Source organism: Chiloscyllium punctatum, chromosome 3, assembly GCF_047496795.1.
Source record: "Chiloscyllium punctatum isolate Juve2018m chromosome 3, sChiPun1.3, whole genome shotgun sequence".
NCBI classification, from domain to species: domain Eukaryota; kingdom Metazoa; phylum Chordata; class Chondrichthyes; order Orectolobiformes; family Hemiscylliidae; genus Chiloscyllium; species Chiloscyllium punctatum.
Window position 1 is genome coordinate 12,536,158 of NC_092741.1, and position 22,204 is coordinate 12,558,361.

Genomic DNA, 22,204 nt, shown 5'->3' on the forward strand with positions numbered 1-22,204 from the left:
TCGGTTTCAATAGGGTCGCCTTTCATTTTTCTAAATGCCTACAAATATCAGCCTAACCTATTCAAACTGTTTAGGCATCCCCATCATCCAAAGAATCATGAACCTTTTCTCTGAAAGGCTTTCAATGCAAGTGTATCCCTCCTTAACTAAGGATACCAGAACTATGGTTTGTGTTCTATGTTCTGTGTAGTACTCCAGCTGTAGTTTCACTGGCTTTGTGGAGTAGTAGCAAGAGTTGCTGTTTTATTTCCTTTCCCTTCCTAATTATATTGTCATGACCTAGAAAGAGGATGTGAGCTGGTTTTCTTTGTTTGCTTGCCCTTGCTCACTCCCAACAATGTTTGCAGACCTTTTTAGTGTGAGGCTATAACTTTCTCCAAATCAAGTGTAGTTAGCTATTTTTAATTGTATAATAAGGAGCCAATTGTAACGTTCTCTTGAATTAATTATAAAGGAAGCTTATTACCTGCTAAGCTTGAGGAAACATAAAGATGCAATATCAAGCATAAAGATGCAATATCAATACCTTCATGGTTGCTCACACATATGTACACAGATGTCACAGTTCAAAGCGGATAATATCTAATACACAAAGATGTTTAGAGTCATAGAGCTATATGTGGAAACAGATACATCGGTCCAACTCGAACATGCCAACCAGATATCCTAAATTAGTCTAGTCCCATTTACCAGCATTTGGCCCATATCCCTCTAAACCCTTCCTATTCATATCGCTGTCCAGATGCTTTTTAAATGTTGTAATTGTACCGCCTTTGACCACTTCCTCTGGCAACTCATTCCAGACACACACCACCCTCTGCGTGAAAAAGTTACCCCCTCAGGTCCTTTTTAAATCTTTCCTCTCTCACCTTAAACCTGTATTGTCTACTTTTGGACTCCTTCAAAGGGATTCCTTTGGATATGTGTGAGGAGCAAGACTTAGCTGAGACCGTACTTGGTTAGTTGTGTTTCTTGGAATATTAGCAGTAGCATATATTACAGTTATCTTTGAAATCAGGTCAATGAAAGTCAAGACGTTTGACACTATGCAGGACAAAGCAGCCAAAACACATCACGATACTCACAAACTTACACTCCCTGTACACGAGTGCTTAGGAGGAGCAGTGTGTACCATCTGTAATATGTACTGCAGAAATTCATCAAGACTCCTTTGATAGCACCTTCCAAACCCACAACCACTTCCATCTGGAAAGACAAGGACAGCAGATAGATGTCTAACTTCCCTTCAGAGCTGCTCACCATCCTGAGGGAAATATATAGCTGTTCCTTCATAGTTGCTGCATCCACTCGTGTATGTCAGCCTTATGGGTTTAGTATAGACTTCCTTTCTCTATCTCTCCTGGATAGTTTGTGCTTTAGTGTGCTTGGAGCAGTAATATGGAATTCCATGGTCTGCTCAATGACCTGTGAACATCTTCCACTCCAAGCATCAGATTTTAATGGAATTTAATCAATTTTCTTTAAAGCGTTTAATTTAGAGTTCAATATTGATTCTCCTTTAAAAATAAAAAGTGGGAACTGCAATCTCAGAGTCCATGAAATAATTATCTTTACAGAATAGGCAAAAACCAGAAAATGAGTGGAATTTTGAAGTCAACAGCATGATTTCAACGCAAAAAACAGCATTCTGCTTTTACATTTCAGTCTCCCAAAACCAGCAAGAATTTACTGCTTTCTCAATGTCACCAGTCACATGACACCAGGTTATAGTCCTTCAGGTTTATTTGAAATCACACAAGTGCTTCGTTAAGTGCAGTGTGCCGCTCAGGAGAGAAAGACTGTCAGGCTGAACAGCTCTCACTTTTTCTATCAGTTGCTCATTGTCTTAGTCCTGCTTTTCCATTGTCCATTTGCAGGTGTTCACAGTCCTGGCTTTGGTGGGAATGTTGATCCAGCCCTTAAATAACTTTCCTTGGGTGTTGAATGGGATACTACAAGGAAAGGTTTCTTTGGACCGCATCCAACGCTTTCTCCAGCTTTCTGACCAGGATCTCAGCACCTACTATATGACACGTAAGTTGATAAGATCCATTTTTGAACACAAAAGATCAGAACGTAATTGCAGGTGAGGTAGACATCCTAATTTAATGTACGGAATGCCTACATTTCCGTTTCATCCAGTTGAGTCTAAATTATTTCTGTTGAATTTGTTGAGATGATGTGGTTTTGCAGGCGGGACCGGTATTTATTGTCCATGCATTGTTGGTTTGAAGTCCTTGGCCTTCCTAGCTCGATTTAGAAGGCCATTTCTTGATGATCACTCTGGGAGGACATTTTGATATTAGTCTTAAATTTGCCTTACTGGCTGCAAAAGACTATTGAAGAGGCAATGGCATAGGAATAGAGTCATTGAATTAAAAATCCAGGGTTCTGGTCTAATGGGGACATAGATTTAAATCCCACCAAGGCAGATGGGCAAATTCAAATTTGTTAAATAAATCAGAAATTGACAGCTAGTTTCAGTAACGGGCACTGTGAAACTTTGATTTTTGTACAAGCTTGTCAGGAAATGAGATCTGCTTCCCTTACCTGATCTCACTGTCGTAGGAGCACCAGGGTAGGGCACTGGAAATCATGCTCCAGTATTCCTGGAGTTGTCACAAATGTGAAAAGATTTGATTAAACTATTCAAAGCCCTCAGTTAACATTACTGACAAACCCAAGTTAAAAGAAAACAGTCATCAGGTTTCTGCACTTGACAAGAAAGCAGCCATTTATTGCAAACTGTTTGTTTTTGACTAATGATAGAAATGAAACATGAGTTGCTAATTTCTAAGTCTCTGTAACTTAAACTCTAGAGCTTTTGAAAAATTAATCCCAAATGTATAAAGCCAGAGACACAAAGAAACAAGACCAGACACCGATATTACAGGTGGGGATAGAACAAACAGCGAAGTCAGTGAAACACAGTTCTAAAACCTGTCTAGATTACAGGTGTTGATGAGGTATTTCCCTATAGTTTGGTTTAGCTTTTTGAGGAGGATATGAGGTTGTAAACACAATGATTCTCAACATTCCATTCACTGGATGTAGGTTTGCTTGCTGAGCTGGAAGGTTCATTTCAGACATTTCATCACCATACTAGGTAACGTCATCAGTGAGCCTCTGGTGAAACACTGGTGTTCGTGACCCACTTTCTATTTATGTGTTTAGGTTTTCTTGTGTTGGTGATGTCATTTCCTGTGGTGATGACCACAGGAAATGACATCACCATAGGAAATGACGTCACCACAGGAAATGATGTCACCAATTTGAGGGCACCTAAACACATAAATAGAAAGCAGGTTACTGTCATCAGTGCTTCACTGGAGGTTCACTAATGATGTTACTTAGTACGGTAATAAAATGTCTGAAAACTAACCTTCTAGCACAGCAAGCAAACTTATATCCAGAAGCACAACTTGAGTCACGAATCTTCTCAAAACTCGCCTTCCATTCGCTGCTTACGGATTCAGTGTCTCTGAATATGATTTTACCCTTTTCCCTTTGATGACGAAAATTTGGAGCGAGAGAGAGGAGGGATAGCTAGCAGCTGTCTTTTACCATCTTCATTTACAAAAGAAAGACAAGAGAGAAAGATGTTCTCTACTTCCCAGATTGGATTTTTCTGCTGTATTATCCAAACACAAAGCTGTAGCCACTGAAGAAATTGTCACAATGCTGCGTGCTGCTGAATATACAAGATTGGTCTGAATTGTAAAACCAATCAAAAGTCTGTCACAGGGCAAAAATACACCCACAGAAGTGAGTCATAAAGCATCCTCCCCCACAGCTTGAATAAAACAACCTTATAGATGTAGCACACATTGAGCTTTAGTAAAACATTTTTTTTTAAATGCAGCAAAATCTTTATCCACAATTTCCTTGGTTTAAAGCAGGACCATGTCCCATTTCTGAGTCTAAAGCCTAAAACGTAAAAGTGGATGTTGTACTCATGTGATGCTGGGTTCCGAGAAATATGGTTAACCCCCAAATGACCTTGTTGCTGTGTCAGACTGCTTTGAAGCCAAGAAGGAATGATAACACTGTGATTACTTACACCTCATAGCATACGTTGTTTAAGAAGGTGGCTCACCCCCACCCTTTCAAGAGTAATGTTATGACACTGGGGAAAACTCTCCTGCTTAATTTAAGAGCAGCAACACAGAAAAGATTTATCCCGTGTAGAAATCTGTAAAAATCCGTGTGGTCAAGAACTATGTAAAGTACAAATTAACAACTTTATTTCTGAAAGTATAACAGAGAGTAATTAACTAACCCCTATTTACAATTTTATTCTCAAACCTATCTGTTACCTTCCCTTCTATAATACTAGTCTGATAAAACTCCCAATTAAGATTTACAAAACAACACTTCTTATCTCAAAACCAGGCAGCTTGAGGTTCTTGTCTTCGGATCTTTCTGTGTCGTCTTCTCTCCTTGTTAGGAATTTCTGTGAAGATCTGGACTCGGCTGGGGGGAGAGTTGGGGAGTGGTGGTGGGGTGGCCTCTGTTCTGCAATCAGTCACTAAACCCTAGCAATTCTGTAACTTTTCACACTTTGTTTTATGGCCGGGTCCAGGTTGTCCGTTAACACAGAGGTTAAACTCTTCCCTATCCCTAGGAGAAACTGCACACATAGCTGAAGACAAAGATATTTTCATATCTTTTTTGAAAAGAGGTACAGTCATCGTCACAGAGCAAATTCAAACAATTACCAATCAAACTTAATAAAATGTCTCTGCTGATAGCAATTTTTTGGGAACCAACCTTACTTTCCACACCCTAGCTTGCGAAACTATTCTTTGTACCTGCACTTGCAAGGTCAGTTAGAATGGCTAGAAATGACTTCTCTAGTCTAGTTATTTTTATGCTGTAAAGGAAGCATTCTATTTCAGGAATGCACCTTTAGCAGAGTTAAATGCACCTTTAGCAGAGTTAAAAGCCATTTTATGTAGCTTTAAGCAGAATTGTCAATTTGCAGCCTAAAAACCATTTTGTCAAGTTCCTTGCATTAAGAAGCCATTTTATTGCTGCCTATGTTAGTAAGAGCATGTAGTAAATGGTTGTTTCTGACAATAGGAGAAAGTGAGGACTGCAGATGCTGGAGATCAGAGCTGAAAATGTGTTGCTGGAAAAGCGCAGCAGTTCAGGCAGTATCCAAGGAACAGGAGAATCGATGTTTTGGGCATGAGCCCTTCTTCAGGAATCATTCCTGAAGAAGTGCTTATGCCCGAAATGTCGATTCTCCTGCTCCTTGGATACTGCCTGACCTGCTGCGCTTTTCCAGCAACACATTTTCAGCTCTGTTTCTGACAATAACCTGTATTCAGATTTTAGATCCTCGTCTGCGTCACAAGCTACTGATCAAAAAGGTACTTTTAAGAGAGATGTTTTTTCAAGCCGTCTGGTACTTGCTAGGACTTAGCAGTTCTTCACTCAACTGTTCAATTCCCTCTCCCACACCCCCCACCCACCCCTCAGTTTTATAACACAGAGCATTGGATTGTGTTATTGGCTTTGAAGATTGTCAATATACTCACTTCAAACTGGATTGGAGTTGGATATTTTTATCGGGGTATAATTTAAACTGATTAGCCGAATTCAAATTTGTTTTTGTCTCCAGGAAACAAAGTAATCCAGTTGTTCAACCCAGTGTTACATTGTTACCTTATTTTGAACACTTGGTACTTTATTCCTGATGAAGGGCTTTTGCCCGAAACGTCGATTTTGAAGCTACTTGGATGCTGCCTGAACTGCTGTGCTCTTCCAGCACCACTAATCCAGAATCCGCCCCCTTGACCATGACTTCACCCCCTCATCACCAAACCATCATCTCCCAGACCTCATCACCTCAGGGTTCTCCCATCCACAGCTTCCAACCTCATAGTTCCGCCTGGTTCTACTTCCTACTAAGATCCACAAGCCCGACTACTGTGGCTGACCCATCATCTCAGCCTGCTCCTGCCCCACTGAATTCATCTCCATATACCTCAATACTGTCCTCTTCCCCCGGTCCAGGAACTCCCCACATACATCCAGGACAGCACACGCCCTCCACCTCCTCCCAGACTTCTGGTTCCCTGGCCCACAGTGTAGATCTGGACTCCCAAGAGAGGCCTCCCCATTCTGAGATCGGTCAAATAAACACCAGCATTTGGGTCTCTTTTAGCAAGTTTTAACAAGTTATTACAATGCCGGGCATAGGTTAAACTCCTCTGTGTTCTCTAGAAAAGCTGTGCACAATCTTAAAACAGATACAACTTTTATAGATTTCTTGTCAAATAGAAGAGCCGTAATTGCAAAATTTATTCAATAAAATGTGCTTCTTTATCTCTGGGACACCTGGTTTCCAAGGTCAATTAGGATACTTTAATAATGTCATATCTGACTTAGTTAATTCATATTATGAACAGGGCATTGTTTGCTAATCTCTTTCAATTAGTTCAGGAACATTTTCAGCAGAGATAGATACCATTGCTCCTAGAAGCCATTTTGTTATGTTATTTTATGTTAGTTGCATTAAGAAGCCATTTTGTACTGAGTAAAATCACGCATTAAATGGTTGCTCCTGACAACAGCCTAAATCCAAATTTTAGATCCTCACCAGCGCCTCATCTTCACCATGGACATTCAATCCTTCTACACCTCCATCTGCGATGACCAGGACCTCCAAGCCCTCCGTTTCTTCCTCTCCCGACGTCCCCAACAGTACCCTTCCACTGATACTCTCATTCGTTTGGCTGAACTGGTCCTCACCCTCAACAATTTCTCCTTCGAATCCTCCCACTTCCTCCAGACCAAAGGGGTAGCTATGGGCACCTGCATGGGCCCCAGCTATGCCAGTCTCTTTGTTGGCTACGTAGAACAGTCCATCTTCCGGAGTGACACTGGCACCACTCTCCACCTCATCCTCCGCTACAGTGATGACTGCATCGGTGCCACCTCGCGCTCCCATGAGGAGATTGAGCAGTTCATCAACTTCACCAACACATTCCACCCCGGCCTCACTGCTTTAGAGGATTCAGGCTTGCTGGAATGGAGCTCAGAAATGGACTGAGGAGAGCCAGGAAGGGCACAAAAAAGGCTTGGCAAGAAGGATTCGGGGGAACCCTTTTACTCATATGTGAGAAATAAGAGAATGATCAGGGAGAAGGTCGGGCTGATCAGGGATAGCGGAGCGAACTTGAGCGTGGAGTCTGAGCAGATAGGGGAAGGTGAGGACTGCAGATGCTGGAGATCAGAGCTGAAAATGTGTTGCTAGAAAAGCGCAGCAGGTCCGGCAGCATCCAAGGAGCAGGAGAATCGACGTTTCGGGCATGAGGGATCATGCCCAAAACGTCGATTCTCCTGCTTCTTGGATGCTGCCTGACCAGATAGGTGAAGCCCTACATGAGTTTTTTGCTTTGGTTTTCACTAAGGAAAGGGACCTTGTTGTGAATGTGAACTTTGAGGAGCTGGGATATGGGCTTGACCAGATCAAGATTGAGGAAGTTGATGTGCTGGAAATTTTGGAAAGCATTAAGATTGCTAAGTCCCCCAGGGCCAGATCAGATTTATCCTAGGTTGCTCCTGGAAGCAAAAAACGAGGTTGCTAAGCCGCTGGCGAAGATCTTTGCCTCACTCTTCACGGGAGTCGTACCGGACGATTGGAAGGAGGTGAATGTTGTTCTTTTTTTCAAGAAGGGTAATAGGGAAATCCCTGGCAATTACAGACCAATCAGTCTTACGTCTGTGGCCAGCAAAGTTTTGGAAAGAATTCTGAGGGATAGGATTTATGACGATTTGGCAAAGCATAGTGTGATTAAAGGTAATTAGCATGGCTTTGTGAGGGGCAGGTTATGCCTCACTAATCCTATAGAGTTCTTTGAGGAGGTGTCAAGACAAGTTGGTGAAGGGTGAGTGGTGGATGTGGTGTATGTGGACTTCAGCAAGGCATTTAATAAGGTTCCCCATGGTAGGCTCATTCATAAAGTCAGGAAGTATGGGACACAGGGAGATTTGGCTATCTGGATTCAGAATTAGTTGGCTGACAGAAGGCAGAGAGTGGTTGTAGACGGAAAGTATTCTGCCTGGAGGACAGTGGTGAGTGGGGTCCCGCAGGGCTCTGTTCTTGGGCCTCTGCTCTTTGTAGATTTTATAAATGACTTGGATGAGGGGGTTGAGGGGTGGGTTAGTAAATTTGCAGATGACACAAAGGTTGGAGGTGCTATCGATGGTATCGAGGGCTCTTGGAGGCTACAGCGTGATATAGACAGGATGCAGAGCTGGGCTGAGAAATGGCAGATGGAGTTCAACCTGGATAAATGTGAAGTGATGCATTTTGGAAGGTCAAACTCAAATGCTGAGTATAGGATTAAAGACAAGATTCTTGGTAGTGTGGAGGAACAGAGGGATCAGGATGTGCAAGTACATAGATCCCTCAAAGTTGCCACCCAAGTGGATAGGGTTGTTAAGAAAGCATATGGTGTTTTGGCTTTCATTAACAGTGGTATTAAGATCTGTGAGGTTTTGCTACAACTGTACAAGTTCCTGGTGAGACCACACTTGGAATATTGTGTCCAGTTCTGGTCGCCCTACTATAGGAAAGATACAGAGGCTTTGGAGAGGGTGCAAAGAAGGTTTACCAGGATGCTGCCTGGACTGGAGGGCTTGTCTTATGAAGAAAGGTTGAATAAGCTCTGGAGAGAAGGAGGAAGAGAGAAGACCTGATCGAGGTATACAAGATAATGAGAGGAATAGTTAGTCAATAGCCAGAGACTTTTCCCCAGGGCAGGATTAACTGGTACAAGTGATGTTCTTAGGGTGGCATAGTGGCTCATTGTTTAGCACTGCTGCCTCACAGCACCAAGGTCCCAGGTTTGATTTCAGCCTCTGGCGACTGTCTGTGTGGAGTTTGCACATTCTCCCCGTGTCTGCGTGGGTTTCCTCCGGGTGCTCCAGTTTCCTCCCACAGTCCAAAGATGCAGGTAGGATGAATTGACCATGCTAAATTATCATAGTGTTAGGAACATTAGTCAGAGGGAAATGGGTCTGGGTGGGTTACTCTTTGGAGGGTCGGTGTGGACTGGTTGGGCTGAAGGGCCTGTTTCCACACTCTAGGGAATCTAATAATCTAATCTATATTCACCTGGACCATCTCTGACACCTCCCTTCCCTTCCTGGATGTCTCCATCTCCATCAATGGTGACTGACACTGACATTTTCTAAAAACCCAGTGACTCCCACAACTACCTGGATTACACCTCCTCCCACACTTCCTCCTGCAAAAATGCTGTCCCTTACTCCCAACTCCTCCACCTCTGCCGCATCTGCTCCCAGGAGGACCAGTTCCACCACAGAACGCACCAGATGGCCTCCTTCTTTAAAGACCACAATTTCTCCTCCCATGTGGTTGATGATGCCCTTCAGCGCATCTTATCCACGTACCGCACCTCGACCTCGAACCCCACCCCTCCAACCGCAACAAGGATAGAACGGCCCGGTCCTCACCTTCCACCTTACCAACCTATACATACATCGTATCATCCACCGCCATTTCCACCACCTACAAACGGACCCCACCATTAGGGATATATTTCCCTCCCCACCCCTATCCACCTTCCGTGAAGACTATTCCCTTCGCAACTACCTGGTCAGGTCCACACCAACCTAACAAACCACCCTCCCCTCCTGGCACCTTCCCCTACCACCGCAGGAATTGCAAAACCTGCGCCCACACCTCCCCCCTCACTTCCATCCAAGACCTCAAAGGAACCTTCCACATCCTTCAAAGCTTCACCTGCACTCCCACACATGTCATTTACTGTATCCGTTGCTTCTGATGCGGTCTCCTCGACATTGGGGAGTTTCCTCATTTTTCCCCCCCCACCAACCTTACCCCAATTCCAACCCTCCAGCTAGCACCGTCCTCATGACCTGTCCTACCTGTCCATCCTCCTTCCCACCTATCTGCTCCACCCTCCTCTCCGACCTATCACTTTTACCCCCACCTCCATCTACCTATTGCACTCTCAGCTACCTTCCCCCACCCCATCCCTATCCCATTTATCTCTCCACTCCTGAGGCTCCCAGCCTCATTCCTGATGAAGGACTTTTGCCTGAAATGTTGATTTTCCTGTTCCTCGGATGCTGCCTGACCTGCTGTGCTTTTCCTGCACCACTCTAATCTTGAGCTGGGTGATCAGCCATGAGCGTATTGAGTAGCACAGGAGGCCTGAAGGGCTGAATGGCCAATTCCAGCTCCTATTTTCTTCTATTTATCTTCTTTCCAGGTTCAGAATGGGAAAGGATCATCTGCTCTGTGCAGTTTTAGCCTTTTTATTTCCCTAAGGTGTTAGTGCATCAGAGGCGGCTCTGCAGAGGTTTACTCGATTAATATCTGGAATGATGGGTTGTCTGATGAGGAAACATTGGTTAGGATGGGCTTGTTTTCACTGGAGTTTAGAACAGTGAACCATGATTTGATTGAGGTGTATAAGATCTTGAATGGTTTTAACAAGGTGAATGTGGAAATAACTCTAGAACTTGCTGGCAGCTTCTTAAAATTCGCGGCAGTTTTCTCTTATGATATTTTCAAACTTGTAAACTCTGCCTTATAAGGTGGTGGAAGTTGTCTCCTTGAATATGTCTAAGATGTAAGTAGGTAATTTTGTGGTAGGCAAGAGAACTCAAGATTATTGGGAAGATGGGAGTATGGAATTTACACTTCAAACAAATCAGCCATCATCATATTGACTAACAGAGCATTAAAGATAGCTGCAAATCAAAATGAAAAAGACATACAACAAAGCAAAGATTAGTGGTAAGCCAGAAGGTTACGGAAATTTAAAATCCAGCAAAAGATGACCAAAGAATAAAGAAAAGGATAAAGTAAAGTTTGAGTGTAACCTGCAAGCACTATCAAAACAGAAACCAAGCACTTATTTCAGTCTTTAGAATGGAATCAAGAGGCCAAAGTGAACTGGTCTTTTCAAGGGTGAACTTAAGAACAAGCCTTTCAGACTGTTTAGCCTTCCCCACTGGGCGAATGAAATACATTTATCCCATCCTTTTCACATAACCCTGTCACTGGTAATCGGAAATCTATCAGTCTCTACCTTAAACATTCTCAAAGGCTGAACGTCCACAATCCTTGGTGTTAGAGAATTCCATAAGGTTCACATACCTTTGATTCAAAAATTCTCCTCATCTCAGGCCTAAATGGCATCATTCTCATTTTTAAATTTTGGGTCTGGTTTGAAAATCCCCAACCAGTGGAAACATCTTACCTGTATCTACTTTGTTTATCTCTTTCAGTATTTTATATGTTTAAATGAGATCACCTTTCATTCTTGGAAACTATAGATAATACAGGCCCCATTTGCCCAGCTCCCCTTCATATGACAGTCCCAGCATCCCAGGAACAAATCTCATGAAGTTTTGACACCTCTGCAGTGATGGCAGAGTGCGGACTCCTGGGTGCAGTAGGCCCGATATGTGGCCTCCTGGAATAGTGGCAGGGTGTCAGCTGCAGTGATGGCAGAGTGAGGACTCTGGGCTGCAGTAGGCCTGTTATGTGGCCTCCCGGAATATTGGCAGGGTGTCAGCTGCAGTGATGGCAGAGTGCAAACTCCTGGCTGCAGTAGGCCTGATATGTGGCCTCCTGGAATAGTGGCAGGGTGTCAGCTGCAGTGATGGCAGAGTGAGGACTCTGGGCTGCAGTAGGCCTGTTATGTGGCCTCCCGGAATATTGGCAGGGTGTCAGCTGCAGTGATGGCAGAGTGCAAACTCCTGGCTGCAGTAGGCCTGATATGTGGCCTCCTGGAATAGTGGCAGGGTGTCAGCTGCAGTGATGGCAGAGTGAGGACTTCTGGTTGCGTGGGCCTGTTATGTGGCCTCCTGGAAAGTGTCAGGGTGTCAGCTGTAGTGATAGTAGAGTTGAGGACTCCGGGCTGCAGTAGGCCCGATATGTGGCCTCCTGGAATAGTGGCAGGGTGTCAGTTGCAGTGATGGCAGAGTATGGATTCCGGGCTGCAGTAGGCCTGATATGTGGCCTCCTGGAATAGTGGCAGGGTGTCAGCTGCAGTGATGGCAGAGTGAGGACTCCTGGCTGCAGTAGGCCTGATATGTGGCCTCCTGGAATTGTGGCAGGGTGTCAGCTGCATTGATGGCAGAGCATGGATTCCTGACTACAATAGGCCCGATATGTGGCCTCCCGAAATAGTGGCAGGGTGTCAGCTGCAGTGATGGCAGAGTATGGATTCCGGGCTGCAGTAGGCCGATATGTGGCCTCCTGGAATAGTGGCAGGGTGTCAGCTGTAGTGATGGCAGAGTGAGGACTCCGGGCTGAAGTGGGCCCGATATGTGGCCTTCTGGAGTCGTGGCAGGGTGTCAGCTGCAGTGATGGCAGAGTGAGGACTCCTGGCTGCAGTAGGCCCGATATGTGGCCTCCTGGAATAGTGGCAGGGTGTCAGCTGTCGTGATGGCAGAGTTGAGGACTCCTGGCTGCAGTAGGCCTGATATGTGGCCTCCTGGAATAGTGGCAGGGTGTCAGCTGTAGTGATGGCAGAGTGAGGACTCCTGGCTGCAGTAGGCCTGATATGTGGCCTCTTGGAATGGTGGCAGGGTGTCAGCTGTAGTGATGGCAGAGTTGAGGACTCCGGGCTGCAGTGGGCCCAATATGTGGCCTCCTGGAATAGTGGCAGGGTGTTAGCTGTCCTTCCTTCAACACTTGGTATAAAGACCATCAGATCCTGGCGATTTATCAGCTTTGAATTTCTTCAGTACAGTTTTTTACTGGTGCTAATTTCTCATTCCTCATTCTTCTTTGCCTTTTTGATCTTCAGTTCTGGGAACATCCTTGTATCTTCCTCAATGAAAACAGATACACTGTAATCACTAAGCCTTGCTGCCATTTCTCTATTCCCCATTATAAATTTGCTTGACTGCCATTTATAGTCTCATATTCAATTAAGCGAAACTTTTACATATTCTTTTTACACATGTGTAGAAGCTTTTAATGATTATTTTTACATATTTTGCTAGATTGCAATTATATTCTGTTCTTCCATTCCCTATCAGTTTTGTGGTCCTGATAGTTTTGTTGTTTTCTCGAAACCTGCCAATTCTCAGAATTAATTATATTTTGGCAACTCCTTTTTTTTCTAATCTTATGCAATCCTGAACTTCCTTCATTGGTCACAGGTGACTGAGCTCTGTTTTTTTTTCTTTTTTACTGATCCAGCTCCCTCAGAACCAGCTCTCAGGATGAACAGAACCCCTGACACTCCTGTTTTTTATTACAGGTCCACAGTACTTGACATTGGTCCTCAGATCCAGCTCTCAGAGTGAACAGAATGTCTGATACTTCTGTTTTTTTTAACAGAACCTCTGACACGCCTGTTTATTTTTTTTTATTTTCTTTTTCTCTTTTTTTTAAACCCCCACACTACTGCCTAACTGCGGTAGTGCTTATTTTTTCCCCAGCACCCATGTTGTGTGTGTGCAGGTATGGACTGAGCTATGTTGAGTTTTCACATTTTGAAGGAATGTGTACTTGCAGTTAGTCATGTAACAGTCCTTTAAGGACTATTCATTACCTTTGTACATAGAGAGTAAATTGGGATGAAAGGGGCGTTTTTTAGTTGATAACCTGTAATTGATAGAGTGTGACGGGGAGATGCTGGGGCCACAGTTGTTCACAATATATGTTCATAACTTGGATGAGAGAAGTGAGTTACTGTTGTCAACTTTGCAGCTGACACAAAAATAGATAGGAACGCAAGTGATAAGGATGCCACAGAAATCTAGAGCAGGATATAGATAGGTTAATTGAATGGGCAAGAACTTTGGTAAATTTCTGACGTGATTCTTGTAGATAGTACATGCTGCTGCTTCTGGGTGATGGTGGTAGAGGGAGTGGATGTGGTGCCAGTCAAGTCGGCTGCTTTGAACAGCTGGATTTTAGTGCTAGCGTTTTGGATTATGATAGTGAAGAAGGCACTTGGTATGCTTGCCTTTATTGGACAGAGCATTGAGTATAGGAGTTGAGAGGTCATGTTAGGCCACTTTTGGAATACTATGTGTAATTCTGGTCTCCATCCTACGCAAAGGGTGTTGTGAAACTTGAAAGGGTTCAGAAGAGATTTACAAGGATGTTGCCAGGGTTGGAGGTTTGAGCTTTGGGGAGAGGCTGAACAGGCTGGGGCTGTTTTCCCTGGAGTGTTGGAGGCTGAGGGGTGACCTTATAGAGGCTTACAAAATTATGAGGGGCATGGATAGGGTAAATATACAAGGTCTTTTCCCTGGGGTGGGGGACTCCAGAACTACAGGGCATAGGTTTAGGGTGAGAGGGGAAAGATTTAAAACAGACCAGAGGGTGGTGTGTGTATGGAATGAGCTGCCAGAGGAAGTGGTGGAAGCTGGCACAAATACAACATTTAAAAGGCATCTGGATAGGTATATGAATTGGGAGGGTTTCAAGGGATAGGGGGCAAATAATGGCAAATGGGACAAGATTAATTTAGGGTATCTGGTTGGCATGGACAAGTTGGACTGTAGGGTCTCTTTCCATGCTGCACACCTTTATGACTGTATGACTGCTAAATCCCTCTGTGCTGTAGCTTTCTGCAGCATTTCACCATTTAAGTAACATTTACTCTACACAAATACCAGGAAATGACCATTTCTAATAAGATACAATCTAACCACTGCCCCTTGACATTCAATGTCAAGTTACCATCACTGAATTCCCCCTTATCAACATCCAGAGTGGCACAGTGGCACAGTGGTTAGCACTGCTGCCTTGCAGCGCCAGAGACCTGGGTTCAATTCCCGCCTCGGGCGACTGACTGTGTGGAGTTTGCACATTCTCCCCGTGTCTGCGTGGGTTTCCTCCGGGTGCTCCGGTTTCCTCCCACAGTCCAAAGATGTGCAGGTCAGGTGAATTGGCCATGCTAAATTGCCCATAGTGTTAGGTAAGGGGTAAATGTAGGGGTATGGGTGGCTTACGCTTCGGCGGGTCGGTGTGGACTTGTTGGCCCGAAGGGCCTGTTTCCACACTGTAATGTAATCTAATGGTAGAGGAATTGAGTTCCGGAGTCCTGAGGTCATGTTTCAGTTGTATCAGACTTTGGTGCGGCCGCATCTGGAATATTGTGTGCAGTTTTGGTCACTATACTATAGGAAGGATGTGGAGGCACTGGAACGGGTGCAGAGGAGGTTTACCAGGATGTTGCCTGGTATGGTAGGAAGATCGTATGAGGAAAGGCTGAGGCACTTGGGGCTGTTTTCATTGGATAGAGGTGTACAAGATGATTAGGGGGTTAGATAGGGTTGACAGTGAGAACCTTTTTCCACGTATGGAGTCAGCTATTACGAGGGGGCATAGCTTTAAATTAAGGGGGGGTAGATATAGGACTGATGTTAGGGGTAGATTCTTTACTCAGCGAGTCGTGAGTTCATGGAATGCCCTGCCAGTAGCAGTGGTGGACTCTCCCTCTTTATGGGCATTTAAACGGGCATTGGATAGGCATATGGAGGATAGTGGGCTAGTGTAGGTTAGGTGGGCTTGGATCGGCACAACATCAAGGGCCAAAGGGCCTGTACTGCGCTGTATTGTTCTATGTTCTATGTAATCTAATCCTGAGGTTACCATTGACCAGATACTGAATTGGATAAACCCTAGAAATACAGTGGTTACAAAAGCATGTCAGAAGCTCGGAATACTCGATGAATAACTCACCTCCTGACTCCCCAAAACTTGTCCAACATCTGGAAGGCATGGGTCAGGAATGTGATGGAATCCTCCCCACGTAGCTGGATGGGTGTAGCTCCAACAACACTCAAGTAGCTCGACACCATCCAGGACAAAGCAGCCCACTTGATTAGCACAACACCCACAAGCATCCACTCCCTCCACCACCGTTGCTCAGTCACAGCATATGTACTATTTACAAGATGCCCTGCAGAAATTCACCAGACATACGTTTTTTTTAAAATTCATTCACGAGATGAGGGTGTCGCTAGCTAGGCCTGCATTTATAGCCCATTCCAGAGGATAGTTAAGAGTCATCCACATTGTTGTGGGTCTGGAGTCACATGCAGGTCAGACCAGGTTTCCTTCCCTAAAAGACATTTGTGAACCAGATGGGTTTTTCTGACAATCGACAATGGATTCATCGTCATCGTTAGACTCGTAATTCCACACTCTTATTGGATTCACATTCTATCATCTGCCAAGGCAGGATTTGAATCGGACCAGTGAGCATTTTACCTGGGTCTCTGGATGAACAGTTCAGCGGTAATATCACTAGGCCATTGAAACAGTGCCTTCTAAACTCATGACCACTTCCCTCAAGAAAAGCAAGGGCAGCACATACATGGGAACACCACCCCCGGCAAGTTCCTCTCCAAACCACTCCCCATCCTGACTTGGAAATCCATCACCATTGCTTCACTGTCACTGGGTCAAAAGCTGGAATTCCCTCCCTCAGATCATTGTGGGTCTGTCTACAGCATGTGGACTGCAGCAGTGCAAGAAGGCAGCTCGCCACCGTCTTCTGCAAATAAAATGCTGGTCAGCCAGCATTGTCCACCACCCTGAGGTGGGGAAAAAACCTGGGCTGACAAAGTAGATCCGTCACAGTCAGTATCTTCTCTCCATTGCAAACTCTTGTATGATAAACACTTTGTGGCAGATTGTAACCACTGGTACCTCAGAACGATCTGTTTTAGTGCCTCAATTATTCGTATTATTTATTAATGACTTGGATAGTAGCATATCAAGTCATATCCTCAAATTTGCTCATGAGATAACATTAGACAGCGCTGTAGACAGTGTAGATGTAAATATTAAATTATAAAAGGATATTGATAGACTCATTGAATGAGCAAACCTGTGGCAGATGGATTTCAATGGGTTTATCTATTTTATACCATGAAGGGACAGATCAGGGTACATTCCAGATGTTTGCAAGAGACTTGGAGGTTCAGGTGGATAGATTTTTAAAATGTCCCGAACACCTGCAGAAAATAATTGAGAAAGCTCGTCCTTCTATCTCAAGAACTGGAGAGCAAGAATGCAGAGGTTAGGCTGCAGTTATGCAAAACCCTGGTTCAGCCCCAGTTGGAATACTGAGAGCAGCTCTGGGCAACACACCTCAGGAAGGATATATAATCATCTTGAAGGTTCACTAGAAAGATAGCTTAACCCCTGAAGTCCAGGTGGAAGGAAATATTGTAAAAGTCAGGGAAGACCATTCCAAGAGATGTTTGAAAGCACTTCCATACGCCCAGGGTGACAGAAATTTGGAACTCTTCCACAAATGGCTGTGGTTGCAGGATCAGTTATTCATTTTAAATCTGAACAGATAAATTTTGTTTCGGGATATGGGCCAAAGGCAGGTGTATGGACTTAGGCCACAGATCAGCCATGACATCATTAATCCAGGCTGGAAGGGCTGAATGGCCTACTCCTGCTCCTGTGTTCCTAATCAGAGAGCAGTGAGGTCCGGGCAAAGAGAATGAATTATCCTCTCTATTTGTCTTACTTTTGATAGGAGTTACGTCCTTCAGGTGCCCTTTTAACGACATGATTTTGTACCCGAATGGTTGGTAAGGAGTTTGAAATTAGGTTTTTCACTGAGAAAGGATTGAAGGTTTCAGTCATGCAGCAAACCTCTCACTCAGTGTCACTTTGTGTTTAGGAGAACCAGAGGACCCGGACTCCGCAGTGGAGCTACATGATGCTTCCTTCTCCTGGATTTCTCAAGAAGCATCAGGAGAATCAGTAACCAGAATTGAAGGCAGTTTGGAGCTCCTTAACCTGAATCTAATGGTGAAGCAGGTAAGCTTACTGCTAGCATTTGTGATGAAATTCTGATTAATCCATTCCCTACTCAAACTGGAACAGATACCTGCCAAGCCTGTCACCTTTCTTCATAAGGCTACCCACTCCTTCCGGGTATTAGAATGGCAAACCGTTCTGAACTGCTTACAACATATTTGCATTCTTCCCTAAATAATATCCACAAATACTTTTTTAAACTCAGTATTTATTGTGCATCACTCATTGCCCAGAGGGCAGTGAAGAGTCAGCCACATTACTGTGGGTCTGGAGTCACATGGAGGCCACTCTAGGTAAGAATGACATGAGCAAACCATCTGGGTTTTTTGAGAACTGACAATGATTTTATCGTCTTCATTAACTGTAGATTTTTATTGAGTTCAAGCTTCACCATCTGCCCTGGTGAAATTTGACTTTTCACCTTTTTTCATTCTTCATGCCAAATTGGAGAATTTCACCTTTTCTCGCAGTGTCCTTCATTTCCTTTGCCCACTCGCTTAGTGTATTTACAGCTTTTTGTAGCCTCCTTATGTTCTCTGCACAACTTAACTTATGACCTATTGTTGCATCATCAGCAAATTTGGCAACAATATTTTCCTCCAATAGGTTGAAAGCCACATGTGTGCACCCCCTGAATGGAGGGAGACACAAAGCAGGAAACTGTAGGCTAATTTACTGAACACTTTTCAATGGGGCTTCTTTCCCTCGAGCGTCAGAAGCTGAAGGGGGACTTTATGGAGATTGATAAAATTGTGAGGTGCATGGATACATTGAATAGTCAAGGTCTTTTTCCCAAGGTAGGGGAGTCCAGAAGTAGAAGGCATATGTTTAAGGTGAGAGGGAAAAGATTTTGAAAGGACCTGACGGGCAACTTTTTCACACAGTGGATGAAATGTGTGTTGAACGAGTTGCCAGAGAAGGTGAGGGAGGCTGGTATGATTACAACATTTAAAAGACATCTGCATGGAAAAGGTTTAGTGGAATATGGGCCAAATGTTGGCAAATGGGACAAGATTATTTGAGGATATTTGGTCAGCACTATCAAATTGGACTGAAGGGTCTGTTTACATGCTGTACATCTCTGTGACTCTATGACCTTTTTTTTGGGAAAATGCTAAAGTTCATTGTTGAAGAAGAAACAGCTTAATAGAACCAAACTGTGTCAACATGGTTTAAGGAGAAGGAAACTTGCTAGAGTTCTTTGTGACTAACAGAGCCTTATCTAGCCTCAGCAGTACAACTCTGCTCTTGTATTCTACTCCTCTTCAAATGAATGTTAAGATTGCAATTGCCTTCCTCACTGCCAACTGAACCAAAATGTTAATCTCTAGAGAATTCAGAACTAGGAGTCCCAAGACTCTTTATGCTTTAGTTTTCCAAAGCCTTTCCCAGTTTTGAAAACAGTTGACATCTCTATTATTTCTGCAAAAGTGGCTGATAACAAGTTTAACAACTTTGGAGCGTGACCTCTCTGGATAGGGTATATAGACAATGTCTTTTCCCTGGGGTGGGTGAGTCCAGAACTAAAGGGTGAGAGGGGAAAGATCGCAAAGGGACCTAAGGGGCTTTTACATGCAGAGGATGGTGCGGATATGGAATCAGGTGCCAGAGAAAGTGGTGGAGGCTGGTACAATGACAACATTTAACAGACATCTGGATGGGTATATGAATAGGAAGGGTTTAGAGAGATATAGGCCAAGTGCTGGCAAATGGGACTCGATTAGGTTAGGATATCTGGTCAGCATGGACGGGTTGGACCAAAGAGTCATTTTCCGTGCTGTACATCTCTATGACTCTGTCCTCCATTTCAATTGCAACTTTGCTCATTTGCATCCCTCCTCTATTCTTGTTCCTTTGTTCTCAGCACAATGGGCCCATTTTCCCCTTTCAGAGTCATAGAGATGTACAGCAGCCCGAAACAGATCCCTAGGTCCAACTCATCCATGCCGACCAGATATCCTGACCTAATCTAGTCCCATTTGTCAGCACTTGGCCGTATCCCTCTAAACCCTTCCTATTCATGTGCCTTTTAAATTTTGTCATTGTATCAGCCTGCATGTCTTCCTCTCGCAGCTCATTCCGTACACACACTGCCTTCTGCCTGTAAATGTTGCCCGTTAGGTTCCTTTTAACCTCTATAAGGTCACCCCTCAGCCTCTGATGCTCCACAGGAAAAAGCCCCAGCCTATTCAGCCTCTCCCTATAGCTCAAGCCCTCTTTGGTGTAGTGGACAGTGAAGAGGGTTACCTCAGATTACAACAGGATCTTGACCGGATGGGCCAATGGGTTGAGAAGTGGCAGATTGACTTTAATTCAGATAAATGCGAGGTGCTGCAGTTTGAGAAAACAAATCTTAGCACTTATACACTTAATGGTAAGCTCCTAGGGAGTGTTGCTGAACAAAGAGACCTTGGAGTGCAGGTTCATAGCTCCTTGAAAGTGGAGTCGGAGGTAGATAGGATAGTGAAGAAGGCGTTTGGTATGCTCTCCTTTATTGGTCAGAGTATTGAATACAGGAGTTGGGAGGTCATGTTGCGGCTGTACAGGACATTGGTTAGGCCACTGTTGGAATATTGCGTGCAATTCTGGTCTCCTTCCTATTAGAAAGATGTTGTGAAACTTGAAAGGGTTCAGAAAAGATTTACAAGGATGTTGCCAAGGTTGGAGGATCTGAGCTACAGGGGGAGGTTGAACAGGCTGGGACTGTTTTTCCTGAAGCATTGGAGGCTGAGGGGTGACCTTGTAGAGGTTTACAAAATTATGAGGGGCATGGATACTTGCCACTTCTCAGCCCATCTGGTCAAGATCCTGTTGTAATCTGAGGTAACCCTTTTCGCTGTCCACTACACCTCCAATTTTGGTGTCATCTGCAAACTTACTAACTGTACCTCTTATGCTCACATCCAAATCATTTATGTAAATGACACAAAGTAGAGGGCCCAGCACCGATCCTTGTGGCACTCCACTGGTCACAGGCCTCCAGTCTGAAAAACAACCCTCCACCACCACCCTCTGTCTTCTACCTTTGAGCCAGTTCTTTATTCAAATGGCTAGTTCTCCCTATATTCCATGAGATCTAACCTTACTAACCAGTCTCCCATGGGGACCCTTGTCGAATGCCTTACTGAAGTCCATATAGGTCACATCTACCACTCTGCCCACATCAATCCTCTTTGTTACTTCTTCAAAAAACTCAATCAAGTTTGTGAGACATGATTTCCCATGCACAAAGCCATGTTGACTATCCCGAGTTATTCTTTGCCGTTCCAAATACATGTACATCCTGTCCCTCAGGATTCCCTCCAACAACTTGCCCACCACTGAGGTCAGGCTCACTGGTCTATAGTTCCCTGGCTTGTCTTTACTGCCCTTCTTAAACAGTGGCACCACGTTTGCCAACCTCCAGTCTTCTGGCATCTCACCTGTGACTATTGATGATACAAATATCTCAGTAAGAGGCCCAGCAATCACTTCTCTAGCTTCCCACAGAGTTCTCGGGTACACCTGATCAGATCCTGGGAATTTATCCACCTTTAACCCTTTCAAGACATCCAGCACTTCCTCCTCTGTAATCTGGACATTTTGCAAGATGTCACCATCTATTTCCCTACAGTCGATATCTTCCATATCCCTTTTCACAGTAAGTTTTGAATTGAAATACAGAGTGTGTTGATTACCTACTGAGTCTTCTCCTCAGCAGTGCTGAACTGAGAGCACGTTAAATGGAGACATTCATTCACGTAACAGATTCTATTTCAATCTTTCTGCAGGAGCAGCTGATAGGAGTTGTTGGAAAAGTCGGTTGTGGCAAGAGCTCCCTGATAGCAGCGATATTGGGAGAACTCAACAGGTAACTTCATAAAACAACTGCTTGTTACAGAATGGACCTGAGCCGTTCAGCCCATCAGTTCTGGCGTTTACCCTTCACATGGGTGCATCCACTCAGTCTGTCCCCATTTGGTACTATCCCTAACCTCAAGGGTGGAATGGCCCACTGCTTCAGTGTAAAGGGCAAAGCTGAAACACAGCACCTACCAAACCCATGATCACTTCCATCTTGAAGGACAAAAGCAGCAGATCCATGGGAACACCACCACCTGCAAGCCACTCCAAACCACACTCCCCCCTGAGTTGGAAATAGATTGCCATTCCTTCACTGTCGCTGTGGCATTAATCAATCACTGTCTAGGCAGAAGAGTCATCCCTGAGATGCTCCCCCTCCAGCCCTCAGAATTGGATGGGTTAAAGGTTGCCCACCCTGCATCCTCCCTCATGATTAAGCACCATGCCACCTTTAAACTCTCCATCACAGCAGCATTACATACATAGCTTCTGCCTCAGAACCATAAGGGAATTTCACCGTCTCGTGGCTGTGTG

At 44.4% G+C, this 22,204-nt stretch overlaps 1 protein-coding gene across 1 annotated transcript in view; it reads left to right on the forward strand.

Moving 5' to 3' along the window:
• Positions 1–22,204, forward strand: part of abcc10 (ATP-binding cassette, sub-family C (CFTR/MRP), member 10) — a 306,950-nt gene that overhangs the window by 21,050 nt on the left and 263,696 nt on the right. Inside the window, exons 5-7 of the mRNA XM_072548805.1 lie at positions 1,878–2,034; positions 17,688–17,827; positions 21,598–21,677. Coding sequence (XP_072404906.1) covers positions 1,878–2,034; positions 17,688–17,827; positions 21,598–21,677 — 377 coding nt within the window. The remainder of the gene's footprint in view (positions 1–1,877; positions 2,035–17,687; positions 17,828–21,597; positions 21,678–22,204) is intronic.